Source organism: Amia ocellicauda, chromosome 16 (genome assembly GCF_036373705.1).
Source record: "Amia ocellicauda isolate fAmiCal2 chromosome 16, fAmiCal2.hap1, whole genome shotgun sequence".
In the NCBI taxonomy this organism is placed as follows: Eukaryota; Metazoa; Chordata; class Actinopteri; order Amiiformes; family Amiidae; genus Amia; species Amia ocellicauda.
Genome location: NC_089865.1, coordinates 19,460,077 through 19,479,373, shown reverse-complemented (window position 1 = coordinate 19,479,373; position 19,297 = coordinate 19,460,077). Strand labels below are relative to the sequence as shown.

The 19,297-nt window shown below is 39.5% G+C and overlaps 1 protein-coding gene across 1 annotated transcript in view; it reads right to left on the bottom strand.

Moving 5' to 3' along the window:
• aox5 (aldehyde oxidase 5) overlaps positions 1-13,578 on the bottom strand; it is a 33,565-nt gene extending 19,987 nt beyond the window's left edge. The window contains exons 1-8 of the mRNA XM_066688532.1: positions 13,506-13,578; positions 8,482-8,539; positions 6,676-6,772; positions 6,334-6,442; positions 5,901-6,027; positions 1,109-1,275; positions 737-881; positions 347-439 (exon numbers count right to left, since the gene is read on the bottom strand). Of these exons, the coding sequence (XP_066544629.1) occupies positions 347-439; positions 737-881; positions 1,109-1,275; positions 5,901-6,027; positions 6,334-6,442; positions 6,676-6,772; positions 8,482-8,539; positions 13,506-13,559 (850 nt within the window). The 5' untranslated portion in view covers positions 13,560-13,578. The remainder of the gene's footprint in view (positions 1-346; positions 440-736; positions 882-1,108; positions 1,276-5,900; positions 6,028-6,333; positions 6,443-6,675; positions 6,773-8,481; positions 8,540-13,505) is intronic.
• Positions 13,579-19,297: the final 5,719 nt, after the last annotated feature.

Sequence of the window (19,297 nt, the reverse complement as noted above, 5' to 3'; positions counted from 1 at the left end):
AAATACAGATATGAAAAGCAGGGAGAGTCAAGGTGGGGAACAAGGAAGTGTGACTTAAGAAGTGCATAACAGATTGGGTGTCAACTTTCCCAGAAGGGGGGTGCTGAGGTTTGACAGGTACTAAATAGGTGTGTCTTGGGAAGGTGCCAGAAGGTGTTCAGGGACTGGGCAGGGACAGGCGTGGATAACAGAATATTAAAATATAAATCAGTTTACAGATACGATCAGATGGAGCTATTCAACAGACAATGACTGATGCACTTGCAGAAGAAGATGTATTTTTATTCCACATTTGACTATATAGATCTGCTGTTTCCATCACGGTTTCCCCTTACCATGTACTTACCATCCTCTCCCTCTTTCACTGTGCTCAGCTCCGCAATCCTGCCGGGGGCAATTATCATGGGGTAGATGGCCCCTTTCAGCTTCATATTTGGCCCTGATGGAAAGAAGATGCACTGAGGTTGCCCCTCTGTGTTTCTCCCTATTTCTCTCACAAAGCTTCTCATTTAATTAATGAGAAGCAGCTAAGCGCTCTCAGCAAACATCAGCTTTTAATCTCTTCAAATATTATGAAAAATAAACGAGACATTGGAGATCATCAAAAATGAAACTCATTCACATTATCTGAATATCCAATATTCACTCACAGGCCTCGGCTCAAATGTCTGTGCTTTTATTCAAGACCTGTGATACAGATACAGAGACGACAGGAGGATAGCAGCTGTATACGCACCCACATTTGTGTTTCCCACCAGCAAGGGGGCTTCAGGATATGTGGATCTGAGCTCTAGCAGGTCAGACAGATCCACTGGGGAAATCCACCGAATCCTGTCACTTTGGAAACATAGTTGCTGGGCACCTTGTTTCTGAGCCAGGAGCTGTTTGAAGAAGAGCAAAGTGATTTTCTTCATTGGATCTCCAGTTATTATTCTCCTTTTATAACGAATTTGGAATCTCCTATGAGTCATCTCATAGGGAAGAGGCAAAGTGTTCTTTCTCCACACTGCATGTTTTCAAAGCCATCCACTTGTTTTCACACTGACAAGATCTGCAACTCGCTTACAAAGAGAGAATAGGAAGAATAAATCATGGGTTGGATCCCTACCATCACTACAGCACTCACAACCCAAACCCAGGATAAAGCGCTATCCAAAGAAAGCTCTGTGGTATCTTCTATCAACATCCTTGGAGATGTAGTAAAGACAGTTCCTGTCCGATTAACTGGTAAGCTATCACTGTGAAAGGCTAAGAGGCAAAGGCATCTGGGATGTGCTTGCATATATATGAAGTGTTATACATATATATACACTCACCTAAAGGATTATTAGGAACACCTGTTCAATTTCTCATTAATGCAATTATCTAACCAACCAATCACATGGCAGTTGCTTCAATGCATTTAGGGGTGTGGTCCTGGTCAAGACAATCTCCTGAACTCCAAACTGAATCTCTGAATGGGAAAGAAAGGTGATTTAAGCAATTTTGAGCGTGGCATGGTTGTTGGTGCCAGGCGGGATGGTCTGAGTATTTCACAATCTGCTCAGTTACTGGGATTTTCACACACAACCATTTCTAGGGTTTACAAAGAATGGAGTGAAAAGGGAAAAACATCCAGTATGCGGCAGTCCTGTGGGCGAAAATGCCTTGTTGATGCTAGAGGTCAGAGGAGAATGGGTCGACTGATTCAAGCAGATAGAAGAGCAACTTTGACTGAAATAACCACTCGTTACAACCGAGGTATGCAGCAAAGCATTTGTGAAGCCACAACACGTACAACCTTGAGGCGGATGGGCTACAACAGCAGAAGACCCCACCGGGTACCACTCATCTCCACTACAAATAGGAAAAAGAGGCTACAATTTGCACAAGCTCACCAAAATTGGACAGTTGAAGACTGGAAAAATGTTGCCTGGTCTGATGAGTCTCGATTTCTGTTGAGACATTCAGATGGTAGAGTCAGAATTTGGCATAAACAGAATGAGAACATGGATCCATCATGCCTTGTTACCACTGTGCAGGCTGGTGGTGGTGGTGTAATGGTGTGGGGGATGTTTTCTTGGCACACTTTAGGCCCCTTAGTGCCAATTGGGCATTGTTTAAATGCCACGGCCTACCTGAGCATTGTTTCTGACCATGTCCATCCCTTTATGACCACCATGTACCCATCCTCTGATGGCTACTTCCAGCAGGATAATGCACCATGTCACAAAGGTCCAATCATTTCAAATTGGTTTCTTGAACATGACAATGAGTTCACTGTACTCAACTGGCCCCCACAGTCACCAGATCTCAACCCAATAGAGCATCTTTGGGATGTGGTGGAACGGGAGCTTCGTGCCCTGGATGTGCATCCCACAAATCTCCATCAACTGCAGGATGCTATCCTATCAATATGGGCCAACATTTCTAAAGAATGCTTTCAGCACCTTGTTGAATCAATGCCACGTAGAATTAAGGCAGTTCTGAAGGCGAAAGGGGGTCAAACACAGTATTAGTATGGTGTTCCTAATAATCCTTTAGGTGAGTGTATATATATATATATATATATATATATATATATATATAACTGCATTTATCTAATCTGAATTTATACTACAGTCTCTTACTTAATCACTAGGGCTTCAGCACTACACTTTTACTCATGTTTATTTAAATGCTCCTACACTGCAATTTAGTTGTTTGCAACTAAATAATAAAAATGAATAAGCAGTAAATATACAGGTGCTCCTCATTTACCATCAGCTCTGGGGGGAATATGAGTTCCTGAGTGGGGTCCAGGGGTAAGACTCCATCCATCTTGAACAACTCACCGGAGATCTGTAAAGAATACCCCACCCCCTTCATGAAGATATTTCGAGATCACAAGGCTGAGGAAATTAAATCGATCTTATTCGGTAACTGACCTTTCAAATTGTCATGAAGGATGAAAGGCTAAAGAAGTTACTGGTATCATGTGGCTCAAATTAGGTCTCCTTGCGGCTTGTTTTCAAGGATCATATTGGGCTTATAAATACTTTTTAAATTACCATTTAAAATCGATGGTACTACATGTACATGTTAACCCATTTATTTTATCAATTGAAATAACACAGTGCAAAGTATTATTATTTCCACAAAGGGACAAAAGAGCACAGTTTGTCTTCACCATTGTACAAGACACAAAATAAACATGGTTCTTGACTCAAGCTTTAGGGTCACATCAACTCATTTGTGCTAGGAGAGCAAGAAACCATCATACTAGAGGTGTTAGGGATGCCTTTTAGTAGAATTAACAGGATTGGAAATTCTTTTTTTATATTTAATTCTACCCTAGACTTCAATTAAACATAATCAGATGTATGACTGACTTACATAAACAGAAATACATCAAGCATTTAAAAACAGTTTAGGGTAGTCTAGTGAGGCAGATTGTAGCAAATGTGAACATCAGCAACAATGTGCGCATTGTTTGGAATGAAATACAACCTACAGTAAACCTACAGTACAAATATTGGCTTGCCAGTTGCAGACAATGGGGTATGCAAATATCTTTATCTAAACACAGTGATTATAGCATGTTAATATGTTACTACACACTGTACGGTTTGTCTTCATGTGCTGAGGGTGGGGGGACAGAACTGTATTTGATTCTGGCTGTTCCAGTTGATGTCTGTTCCAGTTGTCTCCTTTAGTTCTGAGATACCATGTCAGAAACCTTGTAAAAGCACAGCTAGCAACAGGTCAGAACCAAACACAGGAAAGCTACCTTTGCAATTTAAATGATTTATGACCCTCATAATTGTCTGCAACTGCAAAAACAGTGATTGATATAACATGATGATACAGCTACCTGTAGTAGAATAATTTTTCTTTGCACTACAGTTATAATTATCACAAGTAATAGAAGAAGTGGGCGTGGCCATCCTTAGTCTTTATTCTAGCAGTAGCAGCAGTACTATCCCCAATAACACAACAGAACCACGACCAATGCTGAAGCGATTTGCTCACTCACTCAAGTGAAAATCAGATTTTGCACTTGAAAGACCTCCATTATAACTACTGCAGTGGGCTTGGTGACGTTTCAATTTGGGTTAAGCTTTCTTGGCAGTGTAGTGATTCGAGCAGGAGAAGGGCATCTTCGCATTTATTTATTGCTTATTACTGTCTCATAAGCTCAGGCTGTCATTAGCCTGCCAAGACAATGTTTGTGCAAAGTGAAAGACACTGAAGTCACCACAGTACACACCAACATCATACAGAAAGAATGTCTTCCAAACTATCGTTTGTAAGATCACAGAAAGTGCGATGCTATTTTACATGAGATGTATGACAATATGATCCAAGGATCCTCCACTTTAGCCTATTCAGAGGAAACTTATGACTTCACATCCCCCAATGGTAACCAAAGTCTGACTTGCATCATTGTCCTCCTGATTTCGGTTAGACTCCAGCTCCAAACAACAGTTCTTTGTGCCTTTGCCTTCCTGGCAGCATCCTGATTCCTTTGGGTGAAGAAAATCAGTAGAAGAATTTGAGAAAACCTGATGCCAGCTGTGTTTAGACTGTACAAGATTACTTCTGAAATGTGTTACACATGGGTGTTACAAGAGGAGGTTTCATACATACTTTTATGTATAAGACACAGACTAAGAATATTAAGGAAAAAATAAAATGAAAGTAAAACATTACTCACACCACAGAAGGTCTTAAATCCATCAATGATAGGCCTGTATCCAGTACAGCGACAAAGGTTACCTAAAAACAAATGTGAAGGAGAGTGACTGCCCAGAGTTAAGCATTGCTGAAGTGAGCAATCAAGGTCAGTAACCAGCATCATAAAACAAGTGGAGTTTACGTTCCTCTTTAGTTTTCCCCTTAAGTGTTCACTGAGATTAAGGGTGCTGCACAAAGCACAAATACACTGTTGAGGGGAAAAGCTGCTATAATTAATAATAGTATAAGTATATAAGTGAATAAAAATACATTTTTACTACAATGAATAAATTAATACTATTATGAAACTAGCCAAATATACCAGCACATATACAAAAATCAAAGGAGGTAATAGTTAGTCCAACCATTTGAGCTTATTTCAGTTTAGGAAGAGATGCCCAGAATTTGGAAAAGGAAACAATAGTATTTTTTTTCCAGAGAAGGCATTTTGTAAGCTAAACCTATATATATAATTACAAAACAAAAATTAACTTGCATAATGGACCCATTTGTATTCCACATGAGTTTGTAGGCTGTAATGTGTTTGGGTGTGTACAAATCTGTCAATTCTGTGAACAATTTTGGTTTGTATGTGTCTTGCCATTTACAAAATCAAAAGACGGAAGATGTTGAAAGTATGGTTGGCTGAACATTCAATTTGAAGTTGTGCAATACTGCATAACAGTTGCTTATCTCTGCTTTCTTCCTTCAGTTTAACTTATCATACCCCCAATTCTGGCAGGACTCACTGAAAGGGTTCCAGGACTTTACGATGGGTTAAAGTCAAAGCAGGACTATGCCCACTACCTCTCTACCCCTCAAGAACTGTGGCAACACAGGTCTAGACTCCAGTAGTAAAGAATTGTCGGGGTGGATCAATGGCTGACGTGAGGGATGTTTTGTCAGCCGCGAATTACTGAAGACCTCTCCTTGCTCTGCTTCATTTCCTTTATGCGCTGCCCTGATTATCTTGTTCTTATTAAATTCCTTCAGAACATGCACTCACTCTGCCTCTTTTCTTTTGCATCGCTGTCTTTGTTTTCTGAGTCATTTGGCAAGCTCTCTGTTCGAAGGGGCATTGTGTGACTGTGTGTGTGTGTGTGTGTGTGTGCATCTGGTTGCTAAGGTAGCTAAGCAACCAGTTAGGTACATTTGCAAATGGAAGTTATCATGTCTGTCAGCAGGGACAGAGAGGTATGAATTACCAGTGAGGCCCTCTCGGATATCCTCCATGGTGGGCTCAGGGTTGTTCCTCAGCAGTGTGTACATTGACATCACCATCCCTGGGGTGCAGAACCCACACTGGGAGCCATGAGCCTTGGCAATCCGCTCCTGTTGAGACAGAACAACTTCTCAAAACTGGTACTCTCAATCCACCTTAATCTCAAGCAAGAAAACCAGCTCAAATATTCAGGAGGGAAGGGTTGGCCATAACCCTGGATTGCGTGACCATCATTTAAACTCCCAGAGAGTAATGCTTTCACAATCATTTGTTTCCGCTCAATATATCTATAGCTAGACCCCAAAATCCTTGACACACACTAAATTCCAGTCCCCTTTTAAGCTCCGCCATATATGAGCATCACAAGAACATTGACTAGTGAATAAGCTGGCTCCTCGGTAGGACTGGGCTCCTACCTGCACGGGATGCAGTCTGGTCTTGGTGCTCCCAATCCCCTCCACCGTGGTGACCGCAGCCCCGTACAGTGAACAGATAGGGAAGAGGCAGGCATTCGCAGAGAAGTGGCTTTGAGAAAGCAGTTAAGGAAGGGTGTGGGATAGGGCAGCAGGGAATGGGTCCAAAATGTGATGGATTGAACTCACATAGATCTTGCTTTAAATGAACCCCATTTTGTTATTTTAGTTTAGTGTAAACCTGTTTTCTCTTAAGCTCAACTGTGTCTGGTGCTTTTCCTTCTGAAATTAGAGGATAGTTAAACGTTGTAGAGAAAGCAGAGACAAAGCGAGAGTGGAGGATACTGCACTCTGTCCTGGAAAGGGTTGTAAGTGGAGACCATCACGGTACAGGCTCCGCATCCTCCCCCTCCACAGCCGTACTTGGTTCCAGTGAGATGCACTGCCCAGGGGAGAGAGAAGAGTGACTGACTGACCAACACGGCTCTGACACATTCCAGGGCAGTTGGGAAGACACACTACCAGGCAAGGTCAGCTTTGCTGGAAATGCGTGCTTCCTCAAATTAGGTGTCTGCTATTGTTTTAACACGAGCAAAATGCATGTCCAGCATAGCGATCAATGACAGTGTCATCTGATGCCTAATCTGATAACAGACTGGGCTGCCGTCGAGAACAAAGAGTCTGACTCCTAACTCCCCTCACTGCAATGCTGTGGTGCACGTGTCTTGTTGCATTTCCATTCAGCTCAAGCAAATAACTACACAAAAATTAAATTAACTTGAAGAAACCTAGATGTCAGGCTCTTAAATAATGCAGACAGTTAAAACGTTCCAGCTATTGATTTTACAGCATAACTGGTTAGTTTGAATACATCCAAGAAAAGGGGAACATTAAACATGTAAAATGTGTGATCAGGGATTACAATGCTTTGGCAATGTTATCTAATGGTGAGAATATTGCAGTGGCTTCACAATACTTGTGGTGTATTCGTAGTAAAGCTGATGAGGGGGTGAAACTAGGGCCATGAAGAGAGAAGTCATTATTTTTTAATTAATAAGTAGTTGTACTGAGGTTTAACTGAATGTTCATTTTCTCAATCGTAAGAAAATATTTAAAAGGGAGAGCAGGCAAAATAGGGGCACCCTTACAAAATCTCTGTGATGATTGGTGCATTCTGTTTGGCCACTCGAGCAATTACTCTACCCTACTTGTCCTGTTTGTCCCCAGCTACAGCAACAGCATTAGATGATTGTTTAGTCAACGACAAAAAAATAAATAAAATCATTCCAGGATCATTTTGTTTATAGACTATAAATATACTGTAATTAGGTTATGGCTGGATTTAAAAGTCCATGTTCTAATCAGTTCGAGGAAGGGTGCCTGAAATACAGTCATCAAGAGTCATCGTGCTTCTGAGTTCAAGACTACATAATAGAAAAAATAATGGCTCCATTTCACCTGTTCCCACTTTTCTCAGTTTCTCATCTGATTAAGGTTATTGGCATTACCTCACAGTGTCATTGAGGTCATACAAGGACTGAGTGCAATCACAAATGCATAATGTGAATTCCTCTGTTGTGTTTATTACTTTAATTAGTGTTTTTGGACCTTGCAGGTCCAATTAACATAAAAGCTCTTAATATAATTGTTTACAGCTTGTGCACCACATCCCCAAACAGCTATGGCACCGTGTCGTGACTAGCTTTATCTTTATCTTGCATTATATAATTATACACAGAATGGAAACACCTCTTAGCTATGTAGAGGAACATTCTTGTATAAGGTATGCATGTCTAGTATATAAATACTGCCAGGTTTATGTTCTGTCTGTAAATGATTAAAATTATGTCTCCTTAAGACATATCTGTAGACCATTCTGAAATTCTTAAACTTGATCTGTAATGTGCAGATATGTTTAATAGCATTATGTTTTAACCCTTGCTATGTTGTGTTAATGTACAGCATGTTATATTAGTGTTTGTGAAACCATATTACTATTATTATTATGCTGTAAAGTTGTAATTATTAGAATAAAGTAAGCCACAGAACTTCCAGAAAAACAATTAATGGGACTAATTTAGTTTTTCCCCAAAATATTGTGTAACTTCTTACAATCAAGTCAGGTTCAAAGCTTTTGTATGGCAACTATACCTTTTTTCCTGAGGTAGCTGAGAAGCATCTCTTCTGGGTCCGCATTCTTCTCTATGATCTGAAACATACAATCGGTCACAGACATTTAATTACATTTTCACATGAAACCTTTCATCTTGGTGCATCTCAACCATGAAATCGGAAACAAAATGTAACATTTTGTTTTCTGCAGTCCAGTGGCATTATTTGTGTTTGTCCTTTTAAATACGCCCCTTCTTGGTCACACAGTAGTTTCTCAGGAAAACAACTTGAAAGACATTGTTTTTCACATAACTGTGTCAAAACCCAACAGTCAGTTATTCTGTTATAGTGGAATATTGCCCATTAAAGTGATACCATTGTTATATATATATATATATATATATATATATATATATATATATATATATAGAGAGAGAGAGAGAGAGAGAGAGATAGAGAGAGAGAGAGAGAGAGAGAGAGAGATATTACATCACATTATTTGTCATTTAGCAGACACTCTTATCCAGCACATTTGTACCCATTTATACAGCTGGGCATTTTTACTGGCTCTTCACTGCTCTTGCTCTGTACTGCACTGCATAGCACCCACCCAGGATTTGAACCAACATAAAGTGTCTCAGTAAGGCCACCAGAACAGCTTCAGTGCTCTTCTACGAGTCTCTGAACTCTACTGGAGGGATGAACACCATTCTTCCAAAAGATATTCCCTCATTTGGGGTTTTGATGATGGTGGTGGTGGAGAGCGCTGTCTAACACGTCGGTCCAAAATCTCCCATAGTTGTTCAATTGGGTTGAGATCTGGTGACTGCGAAGGCCATAGCATATGATTCACATCATTTTCATACTCATCACACCATTCAGTGACCCTCGTGCCCTGTGGATTGTCATCCTGGAAGAGACCACTCCCATCAGGATAGAAATGTGTCACCATAGGATAAAGGTGATCAACTCAGAATAACTTTGTCATGATTTGCAGTGACCCTTCCCTCTAAGGGGACAAGTGGACCCAAACCATGCCAGGAAAATGCCCCCCACAGCATAAATAACAGAGCCTCTGGACCCCCTCACTGTAGGGGTCAAGCAGTCAGGCCTGTCCCGTTCTCTTGGTGTCGCCACACATGCACTCGCCCACTTGTCCAGAACATGAGCCAGCTGAGCGTCTTTGTGACTGAAGCTCCTGCCATTTGTGCCCCAATAATGACCCCTCTTTCAAAGTCACTTACATCCTTTCATCTTGCCATCTTGATCTGAAATCGAGGTCAACTGGGCCTGCTCAGCATTTTTATACATGCCTCAGAGTCTGATAGGATGATAATTGCTTAATTGTATCATGCAGTACACCTCTTTGGAGGCATCTGCATTCGTTATGTTCCTTCACTCATTTATTCAAGTTTTTCCTTTAATTTGTCACCTGTCTCTATGTGTGTGAAAGGGAGAGAAAGAGAGATAAATGTTCTTATTCTATTAGAGACTGAGTGGAATATCAGGGTCATTCAAACCTTACTCAGAAGAGTAAGAAAGAAAAAAAAGAACAACATAAAATCACAGATTGTGAAAAGCAGTATTGCAATCAGAATGGCTGTTAATTAATTCCAGGAAAGAACGTGTCCAAACTACTAATATTGGAAGAGAAAACCATGTGTTCCAAAATACATTAACATATTTCATGCCTGCTGCTTCACTCATTATGAAAAAGGCTATTTACATATACACCGATCGGTCATAACATTATGACCACCTGCCAAATATTGTGCAGGTCCCCCTTTTGCCGCCAATACAGCCCTGACCCATGAGGCATGGATTCCACTAGACCTCTGAAGGTGTGCTGTGGTATCTGGCACCAAGACGTTAGCAGCAGATCCTTTAAGTCCTGTAAGTTGCTAGGTGGGCCTACATGGATTGGTCTTGTTTGTCCAGCACATCCCACAGATGCTCGATTGGATTGAGTTCTGGGGAATTTGGAGGCCAAGTCAACACCTTGAACTCGTGATTCATCAGACCAGGCCACCTTCTTCCATTGCTCCGTGGTCCAGTTCTGATTCTCACGTGCCCATTGTAGGCGCTTTCGGCAGTGGACAGGGGTCAGTATGGGCACCCTGACTGGTCTGCGGCTACGCAGCCCCATACGCAACAAACGGCAATGCACTGTGTGTTCTGACACCTTTCTATCAGAACCAGCATTCACTTTTTCAGCAATTTGAGCTACAGTAGCTCGTCTGTTGGATCGGACCACACGGGCCAGCCTTCGCTCCCCACGTGCATGAGCCTTGGCCGCCCATAACCCTGTCGCCGGTTCACCGCTTTTCCTTCCTTGGACCACTTTTGATAGGTACTGACCACTGCAGACCGGGAACACCCCACAAGAGCTGCAGTTTTGGAGATGCTCTGACCCAGTCATCTAGCCATCACAATTTGGCCCTTGTCAGAGTCACTCAGATCCTTACGCTTGCCCATTTTTCCTGCTTCTAACACATCAACTTTGAGGACAAAATGTTAACTTGCTGTTCATATGCCACCCACCAACAGGTACCATGATAACCAGATTATCAGTGTTATTCACGTCACCTGTCAGTGCTCATAATGTTATGGCTGATCAGTATATATATACATCATCATCATCAACATCAGCCTACTGATCCACTACTGCATGAAGGCCTCTCCAAGATATATATATAGATAGATAGATTTATTGTATTTTTTAGCTTGGACACTCCATCTTGAAGAGGTACACCTACTTAATATTCAGATAAAAGAAGAAAGAAGTAAAAAAGGAGTGAATGTTTTTTTAGTGTTTGTATGTCAATCTCTCTCTGTTACTGCAGGGTCAAGGTCACGACTTGCTAAAACAAATGTGTTAGTTTGTGCAGCAGCTGACAGTCATCCTTAACATAACAGTGACCGATGTCGATTGTGATTCAGTTGTGGGCAGAGCTGTGCTCATACTCAGTGGTGTGAGTGGCAGGCGTAACGCACTGAATGATCCCATTCAAGCAGGACAATTGAATTACAATGTGTACAGGGGGATATGATTATGAAAAAGGAAAGCGTTTCAGCTCTGTGAAAACAAGGGCTAGTCTAGAGATCTAATTTAATTAAAGCCACAGTGAAAAGAAGCACAGTATGACACAAACAACCTTGAAACAAAACACCATGTTCATTTGCATATTGTGTCCATTGTGGTCATTTTGTTTCCCCTGTTTACATAATGTGAATTATGTATTGTAGAGGAAGATTATTAATATTATTATTATCATTTTCAAAATATTGTCAAACTAAAGTGCCTGTACCAAATGTGATCTCTGGCTATAAACAGATGGGTTTCAAAATAAAACGTTAAAGATTAGGCTACACTTAAATTCTTGTTAACTGTAGTTGTAGTCTGCTTTTACATCCAGACTCTCAAAGTAATTGAACAATTTAATAACCTGGATCTGGTTAGTGCCAAGGTAAGAAAATATGCATAATATCCAAACATTGACATTACACTTGGCCTTTACACTATTCGTCTTTGGTCCCTTGACAAATGCAACATTTTATGCAGAACACACAACCATTCAAATACCGAATTTCCCTGCAGCACTGTAATCTAAGAACTTATTATACAGTTCCTTTTATAAAACACTATATCAAACAATGCTGGTATTGTTTTGGTTATGTTAATTGTTTTCAAATATTCAAATTGGTTTCCTGACTGTACACTAAAATATTCAAACACAATCTCTAAAACACATGACATAAGAAGTTGATTGAAAATGTAATTTCTAAAACATCATCCAAGTCACTTCATTCACTCAGTTCAAATGGAGTATATCAAATGTATCATGTATCCACTTTGTACTTTGTAGATTTGGTTTGAGGCTTTGAAAATGACTTTGTAACCAAGTTCGTATTTTTTGCTGTCCACTGTCATTTAATGAACTGCAAATGTTACAAAATCAAAAAGAAATGCTGAACTATTAATGTGACACTTTATTACTTAATTCTGCTGTTTTCGTGGGTGTAAGCTGGATGTGATTGTAGAGAGCTGGGGTTCTGTCTTTATCTAAACCTTTTGACTCCTGTCAAGAATTAGATCTTGATACAGTATTTCTATATTCTGTTGATTTAATATATTTTATGATCTGCTGCATGTCCAGTTGTGCCTGTTAGCCTAATCAAACCAATTGTTTTAGTAACTGTTAGTTAGGAATTAAGTAATCAACTCTTGTCATCATTATTTTGACACAGTTAATTGTGTGACAAAAGGATAGTATGAGAAACAGCTTAACCACTGAGCCATTTCACAAAACACAATTAAGCACAAAGTTGATACTTCCAGAAACGGACTTTTGACAAGATTTAAATTCCTGATTTGGTCAAGTACAGTATTCCAAAACGTCAATCACTTTCCAAAATCTCTGAATTTACTTTTAATAAATTCCCACTTGTACATTCAAATTGTGTGTGGGTTGAATGCTTTGAAATCAATTCCAGTTACAACACCTGGATGTCTGTTTCCCACACAGTGTTGTCCTATGCAGCCAACCATTGTATAATGATATCTAACATTTGTATTCCCAATATGCATGTGTTTTAATTGACTAGATTAAATTAAGCATGCTATTAATATGCATTTGTCTGTATTTAATCCGGAACATCTTGGATATTCATAGCAGCCTGTAGTGTGTCTGATATTCCTTTGTGAGTGAACTACTATGTAAGCAATTTTAATTAGATCAAAGGGACTCAGGTGGTTGCAGTGTAGCAGAGTTACATTATCATCTATTCTAGAAATGGTACAAACCTACAATAATACATAAAAAACAATTAACAACCCTTCCACCTATATATAACACAAACTGCAAAAGATAAACAATACATACATACATAAATAACGTCATGGTGTTAATAAAGTCAGAAGTCAATAAAATAAATTGATTCATGAAAACTGTGGAAGCATGGCTATGAGACATGTTTTAAAAAAGATGCAAACTTTATGCTGTATCTTTTAAAACGTTTAATTTGAGGTATTTTTGTAGGGGCAGAAGAAAAAATAAACTTACCCTTGTTCCATTGACATAGAAAATCAGTTCATTGCATTGGTTGTTAGAAGACATGATCAATGAAAAGCCTCAGACTGACCGACCTCAAGGCTGACTAGGGGTCTTCTGCTGGCACTATGGGAGCTACAGCCATACTTCCTCAGATAAAAGCTTCCATCACATGCTAAGACATTCGGTCACATTGTGAAAATCAATTTAAAGACATAAAAGATGAGAGTGCATTTTTTTAAGCAGTTTTCATGTACTTATGCAACTCGCTCTGTGATGTTAGGGCAGGGATTTAGTTACCTTTTGTGCATTAAAGATTTCATTTTTTCTGTCTACAATAAGCTAAAATGAATTAGTGTATAAGACTGTCCTTTCTCGAAATAGCTTGTAGGTTTCTAATCTATGCATTCTTATTGTGTTAGCTAAACCGTTCTGTTATACATTTTTTCTTTGTGTATGTCTGTTCACACTTGATTAGAAGTAACAAACATGTGCATACTACATGTGAATTACATTAACATAAATCTTCACGTTAAAGGCATGATGTATCAATTACTACAATCAATGCAAAAATCTTAGCAATATAAAGACAATTGCACTTTTTGTGTTTTTAAGCTGTTACAGCACTGTAAAGTAAGGCAATTATGCTCAGAAACACCTAACAGGTCTCACTGTTGTGAATTTTCAGAGAAAGAAAACAATGTACTGCCAAATGTTTTCAAAATACGGTCATTTTACAGATAAATAATGCAAGTAAAATAATTTATAATGTTCTGATTTTGCAATATTATGTTGTATCATGTGGGCTACATAATATATTAATTTGCCATGCTGAGGGTTGTGTGACACAAATGCACATTTACACTTGTAAGTTGTAATACTTTACTTACAGTGAAGTTTAGTGAAAGCAAGCTTACCCCGGGAGAGCAAATGCAATGTAAATTAGCTGGTTTAAGATGATTGCACAGCTTTAAGACTGTAATGTTTCTGGATGCATTATGTTTGATCCAGGACAAATACATACGCTACAACATCTTCTGAGCTTTCTGTGCCGTGAATAATCAAATACAAGCATCAAAACATTTGCATTACATACATCAAGGCAATGGCTCAAACTGAGCATTTAACCACAGTGATATTCTGTAGTTCCCCTCCAGTAAGGGAAACCCCTGTTAAGAAGATATTAAATCCCGTCCTTTGAGATGAACAGACTGACTGAGAGAGTTAGAGTAGGCTCAAGTAAACAGCCTAAGAGTATTATTTTAATAGTGCATGCAGTGTGTAGTAACTGTGACCAAAGCTGCAAATTAAAATGCAAAAATATTTGGTGTAGATTGGGACAACAGTTATGATTAGCTTCAGTTTAAAAAGTGCAGGGGTTGTCATGAGACCTTTTAACACTTCTGTCTTAGTGTGTTAGTTCATGGCATAGTCCTCTGGCGTTAAAACACAGTCATCTTTGTGTTCAGAAATATTCCCAAACCCTTATCTAATGTGTTGGTAATCTAATGTGTTGTTTTCAATGTTGTAGTCATCTTCTCTTCCCGGTATATTAAAATGCTATGGAATTGTAAGCTGTTAGTCTACTGAAATCATTCCCGTAGTCCTGTCAGAAGAGTTAATTGACACTCAGACAAAGCGTGTTAATTAAGTTAGTTCCTTAATTTAATCAACAGAATTGTGTAGTGTATCAATCTTATGTCCGTGTTTATTTGGCAGGGGAACCTGATCTGAATGTTAGATTTCTCCTCGGTGTCAGACAATATTAACACAATGCAACAAACATCTGCTGATTCCAGCTTCAATAAACGGGTGATGAAAGCCTTTAAGACACAATCTATATGAAGTCCACTGCTGTGCTGTACCTTTATATTAAAGTCCCACCACAGAGCAGTAACTATTTTCAGTGGAATATGGCACATGCTACATTTCCTGTATGGCAGTAATGAAAAATGTTTGTGGATTGAATAAAATATTACAGGGCATTGTGAACATTAAAAAAAACTCCCACGCAAGTTAGACTACAGAAGCTAACTGGTATTTCTTACATAACATGAATATATTTATACTACCCTGAATATGTTAGCTCTGAGGAGTCTAAGACATGCTAATTGCATCAATGATATACTGCAGTGAGTTCCATTGATTAGTGCTAACCCATGAAAGCATCCAAACAAAACAAAACAAAACACCCAATTATAATCAAAATCTCTTCATACATCATACATAAAATATGTAATATTAACAGTTATGCTAAACCATCCACTTATATAACTCTAAAATGTCTCCTGAGAAAGACAGGAGAATAAAACCATGAATCACTACAGTGCAGCAACACGATGTACCTGTCTAATATTCGCCTCATGTTCTCTGTGGGTTTTGATAGCTTTTTTAAAGAGAAACACACAGGATCACCTGTTTCTAGTTGTCAACTGCCAAATACGTCTCCCTGCTAAGGGAATTTAACCACTAGAATAAATCATTATTTTGAAACACTGCCAATATGTCGCTTGCTGCAAATGAAGACTTGCAGATGTTTTTTCCTCAATGTTAAGCTTGTAATATTTCCCAGGAATTTTCTGTGAGTGACTATAACTTTAATATAAAGTTATGGGTCATACGTTTTAGACTTCTATTTCAATAAATCAAATAAGTTTTGACAGAAACCAACTCCTCTGTTTCAGGGCTATAGTCTGCACACGATTCTATTACATTCTAATACTGGATTGCATGTATCTATGTCTTTGTATAATTAAGAACTGGCTAGAAGGCTTTTGCAAGGTATGTTTTTAGAAAATAACTTACATGCATGACTGGTTTAACCAGGGAAGATGCTATAGTGGATTTTGTGTAAAACTGCACCTGTAACCACAAGTAAACAATAAATATATTTTTAAAAAGCTGTTTTGCTAATTAGATAACAACATTCACTCAGTTTGAACTCAGAACTCAATGTTCTAACATTTCCTTGTTTATCATCAGTCTCAACTGGGCTTGCAACAACAAATTATACTACAGTGTTTGCAGAGCTGCTGGGTGAATGTTCTTTAAAAACAATACCAAAAATATAGAACGGAAACATGTATTTCAGTGCCAGCAGTCAGGCTATCAGGGACTGCGCTACATTAAATGTTCTCTGACCTGGTTAAGCTGTTCCATGATTGCTTGGAGGATTTCCAGCTGGCAGTCGACTGCTACAAGATTTTTGGCGAGTCTGCTCAAGTTCAGTTGCTGGTAACATATGAGAACAGTGGAACAGTGCTGGTTCCAGGACAGGGTGGGATTTTTAGTGTGTAATAGAGAAGCTGGCAAAAAATGTATGAATTAATTTAAAACCCCTAGTTTAAGAAAGGAATATGCACTAAAAATAATATGTGTGTATATACACCGACCAGCCATAACATTATGACCCCCTGCCTAATATTGTATAGTTCCCAAAACATTCCTGACACATCGAGGCATGAACTCCACTAGTGTGCTGTGGTATCTGGCACCAAGATGTTAGCAGCAGATCCTTTAAGTCCTGTAAGTTACGAGGTGGGGCCTCCATGGATCAGACTTGTTTGGCCAGTACATCCCATAGATGCTCGATTGGATTGAGATTTAATGAATTTGGAGGCCAAGTCAACACCTTGAACTCATGATTCATCAGATCAGGCCACCTTCTTCCATTGCTCTGTGGTCCAGTTCTGATGCTCACGTGCCCATTGTAGGCGCTTTCGGCAGTGGACAGGGGTCAGCATGGGCACCCTGACTGGTCTGCGGCTACGCAGCCCCATACGCAACAAACTGCAATGCACTGTGTGTTCTGACAACTTTCTATCAGAACCAGCATTCACTTTTTCAGCAATTTGAGCTACAGTAGCTCGTCTGTTGGATTGGACCACACAGGCCATCTTTCGATCCCCACGTGCATCAGTGAGCCTTGGCCGCCCATGACCCTGTCGCTGGTTCAACGCTTTTCCTTCCTTGGACCACTTTTGATAGGTACTGACCACTGCAGACCGGGAACACCCCACAAGAGCTGCAGTTTTGGAGATGCTCTGACCCAGTCGTCTAGCCATCACAATTTGGCCCTTGTCAAAGTTGCTCAGATCCTTACACTTGCCCATTTTTCCTGCTTCTAACACATCAACTTTGAGGATAAAATGTTCTCTTGCTGCCTAATATATCCCACCCACTCACAGGTGCCATGATAACGAGATTATCAGTGTTATTCACTTCACCTGTCCGATCAGCCATAACATTATGACTACTGGGGGACCTACACAATATTAGGCAGGTGGTCATAATGTTATGGCTGATCGGTGTATATATATACAGTGCTTTGCAAAAGTATTGAGACCCCTGACCAATGGTACATTGAAATTTAATTCTGTTTGATATATTTTAAAACACTCAAACTCATAATCAATTATCATAAGGTCAAATTGGTTTTATATTTGTAAGAAAAATTAAAAACTGAAATATGTAGCTTGCATAAGTATTCAACCCCCGCACATCAATATTTGGTAGAGACACTTTTTGCTGCAATAACAGCTTTAAGTCTTTTGAGGTAGGTATGTACCACGTTTGCACACAGTGTTGGAGTAATTTTGGCCCATTCTTCTTGGTAGATTTGCTCCAGGTTGTTCAGGTTGGTTGGACGACATATGTGGACTGCAATTTTCAAATAGTGCCACCGATTCTCAATGGAATTGAGGTCAGGTCTTTGACTGGGCCACTGTAGGATATTCACCTTTTGGTTCTTGAGCCACTCCAATGTTGCTGGGTGCTTAGGATCATTGTCCTGCTGAAAGGACTAAAGCGGGTTATCTTGCAGTATTCCACTTGATTTTGCGCCATCCATTCTTCCTTCCACCACCATACTTCACTGTAGGGATGATGTGTCTTGAGGCATGGGCAGTGTTAGGTTTGCGCCACACATAGCGCTTTGAGTTTTGGGCAAAAAGCTCTATGTTGGTCTCATCTGACCGCAAAACCTTTTCCCACATTGCAGTTGGGTCACTCTCATGCTTTCTGGCTAACTCCAGACGTGCTTGTAATTCAGTAATGTGAGAAAACTGGTCAGGGGTCTTGAATACTTTTGCAAGGCACTGTATATAAATATATATAATCAATCATTCTGTACAGTTATTATCTGTTCACATTAGATGTGCTGCAAATCAAGCATTTTAAAAATGAGCAATAGTAAAATGATCAAATAAAGACCTAATATAAGATTAAACGTCATCAATTTTCCTAATAATACTAATAAACTCAGAATAACTCATATTTTTCAACAGTCTCCATGTTGCAATACCTCTTCTAATGTAAGTCTTCTCCTCCCCTGTGAATATTTTCAAAGGTATTGTAACAACACAAAATATATTTTTATAAAACATCTCCCAGTGTCTTGGCCTTAATGACAAATGCTATTGACAGCAACACTGAGCCATTCCTCTGTTCCAGATTCTAGTGCAGTGACCAAAGCTCGACTCTTCCACATTTGCACTTCCTGACTGTCTACCTCAGGACTGAGGTCAGGACCATTCAATATTTCAGCACGATTCTGCTTGAACCACTGTCCTACCATGCCAGCTTTGTGACACAGATCATTGTACTGCTAGCCTGCACCTTCACCATAAATTGCTATTGACGTTGGGACTAGGAGTACACTATTGTCCAAAGGGTCACAATGCATACTGGTGGTCACAGCATTACAACCAACCACCTCCAAAATAAATCAGTCCAGCAAATACTCCCTACTGTACATTTAGGATTCTTTGTAAATAAGGCATTTTATGTTTTAAATTAAGGTGCAA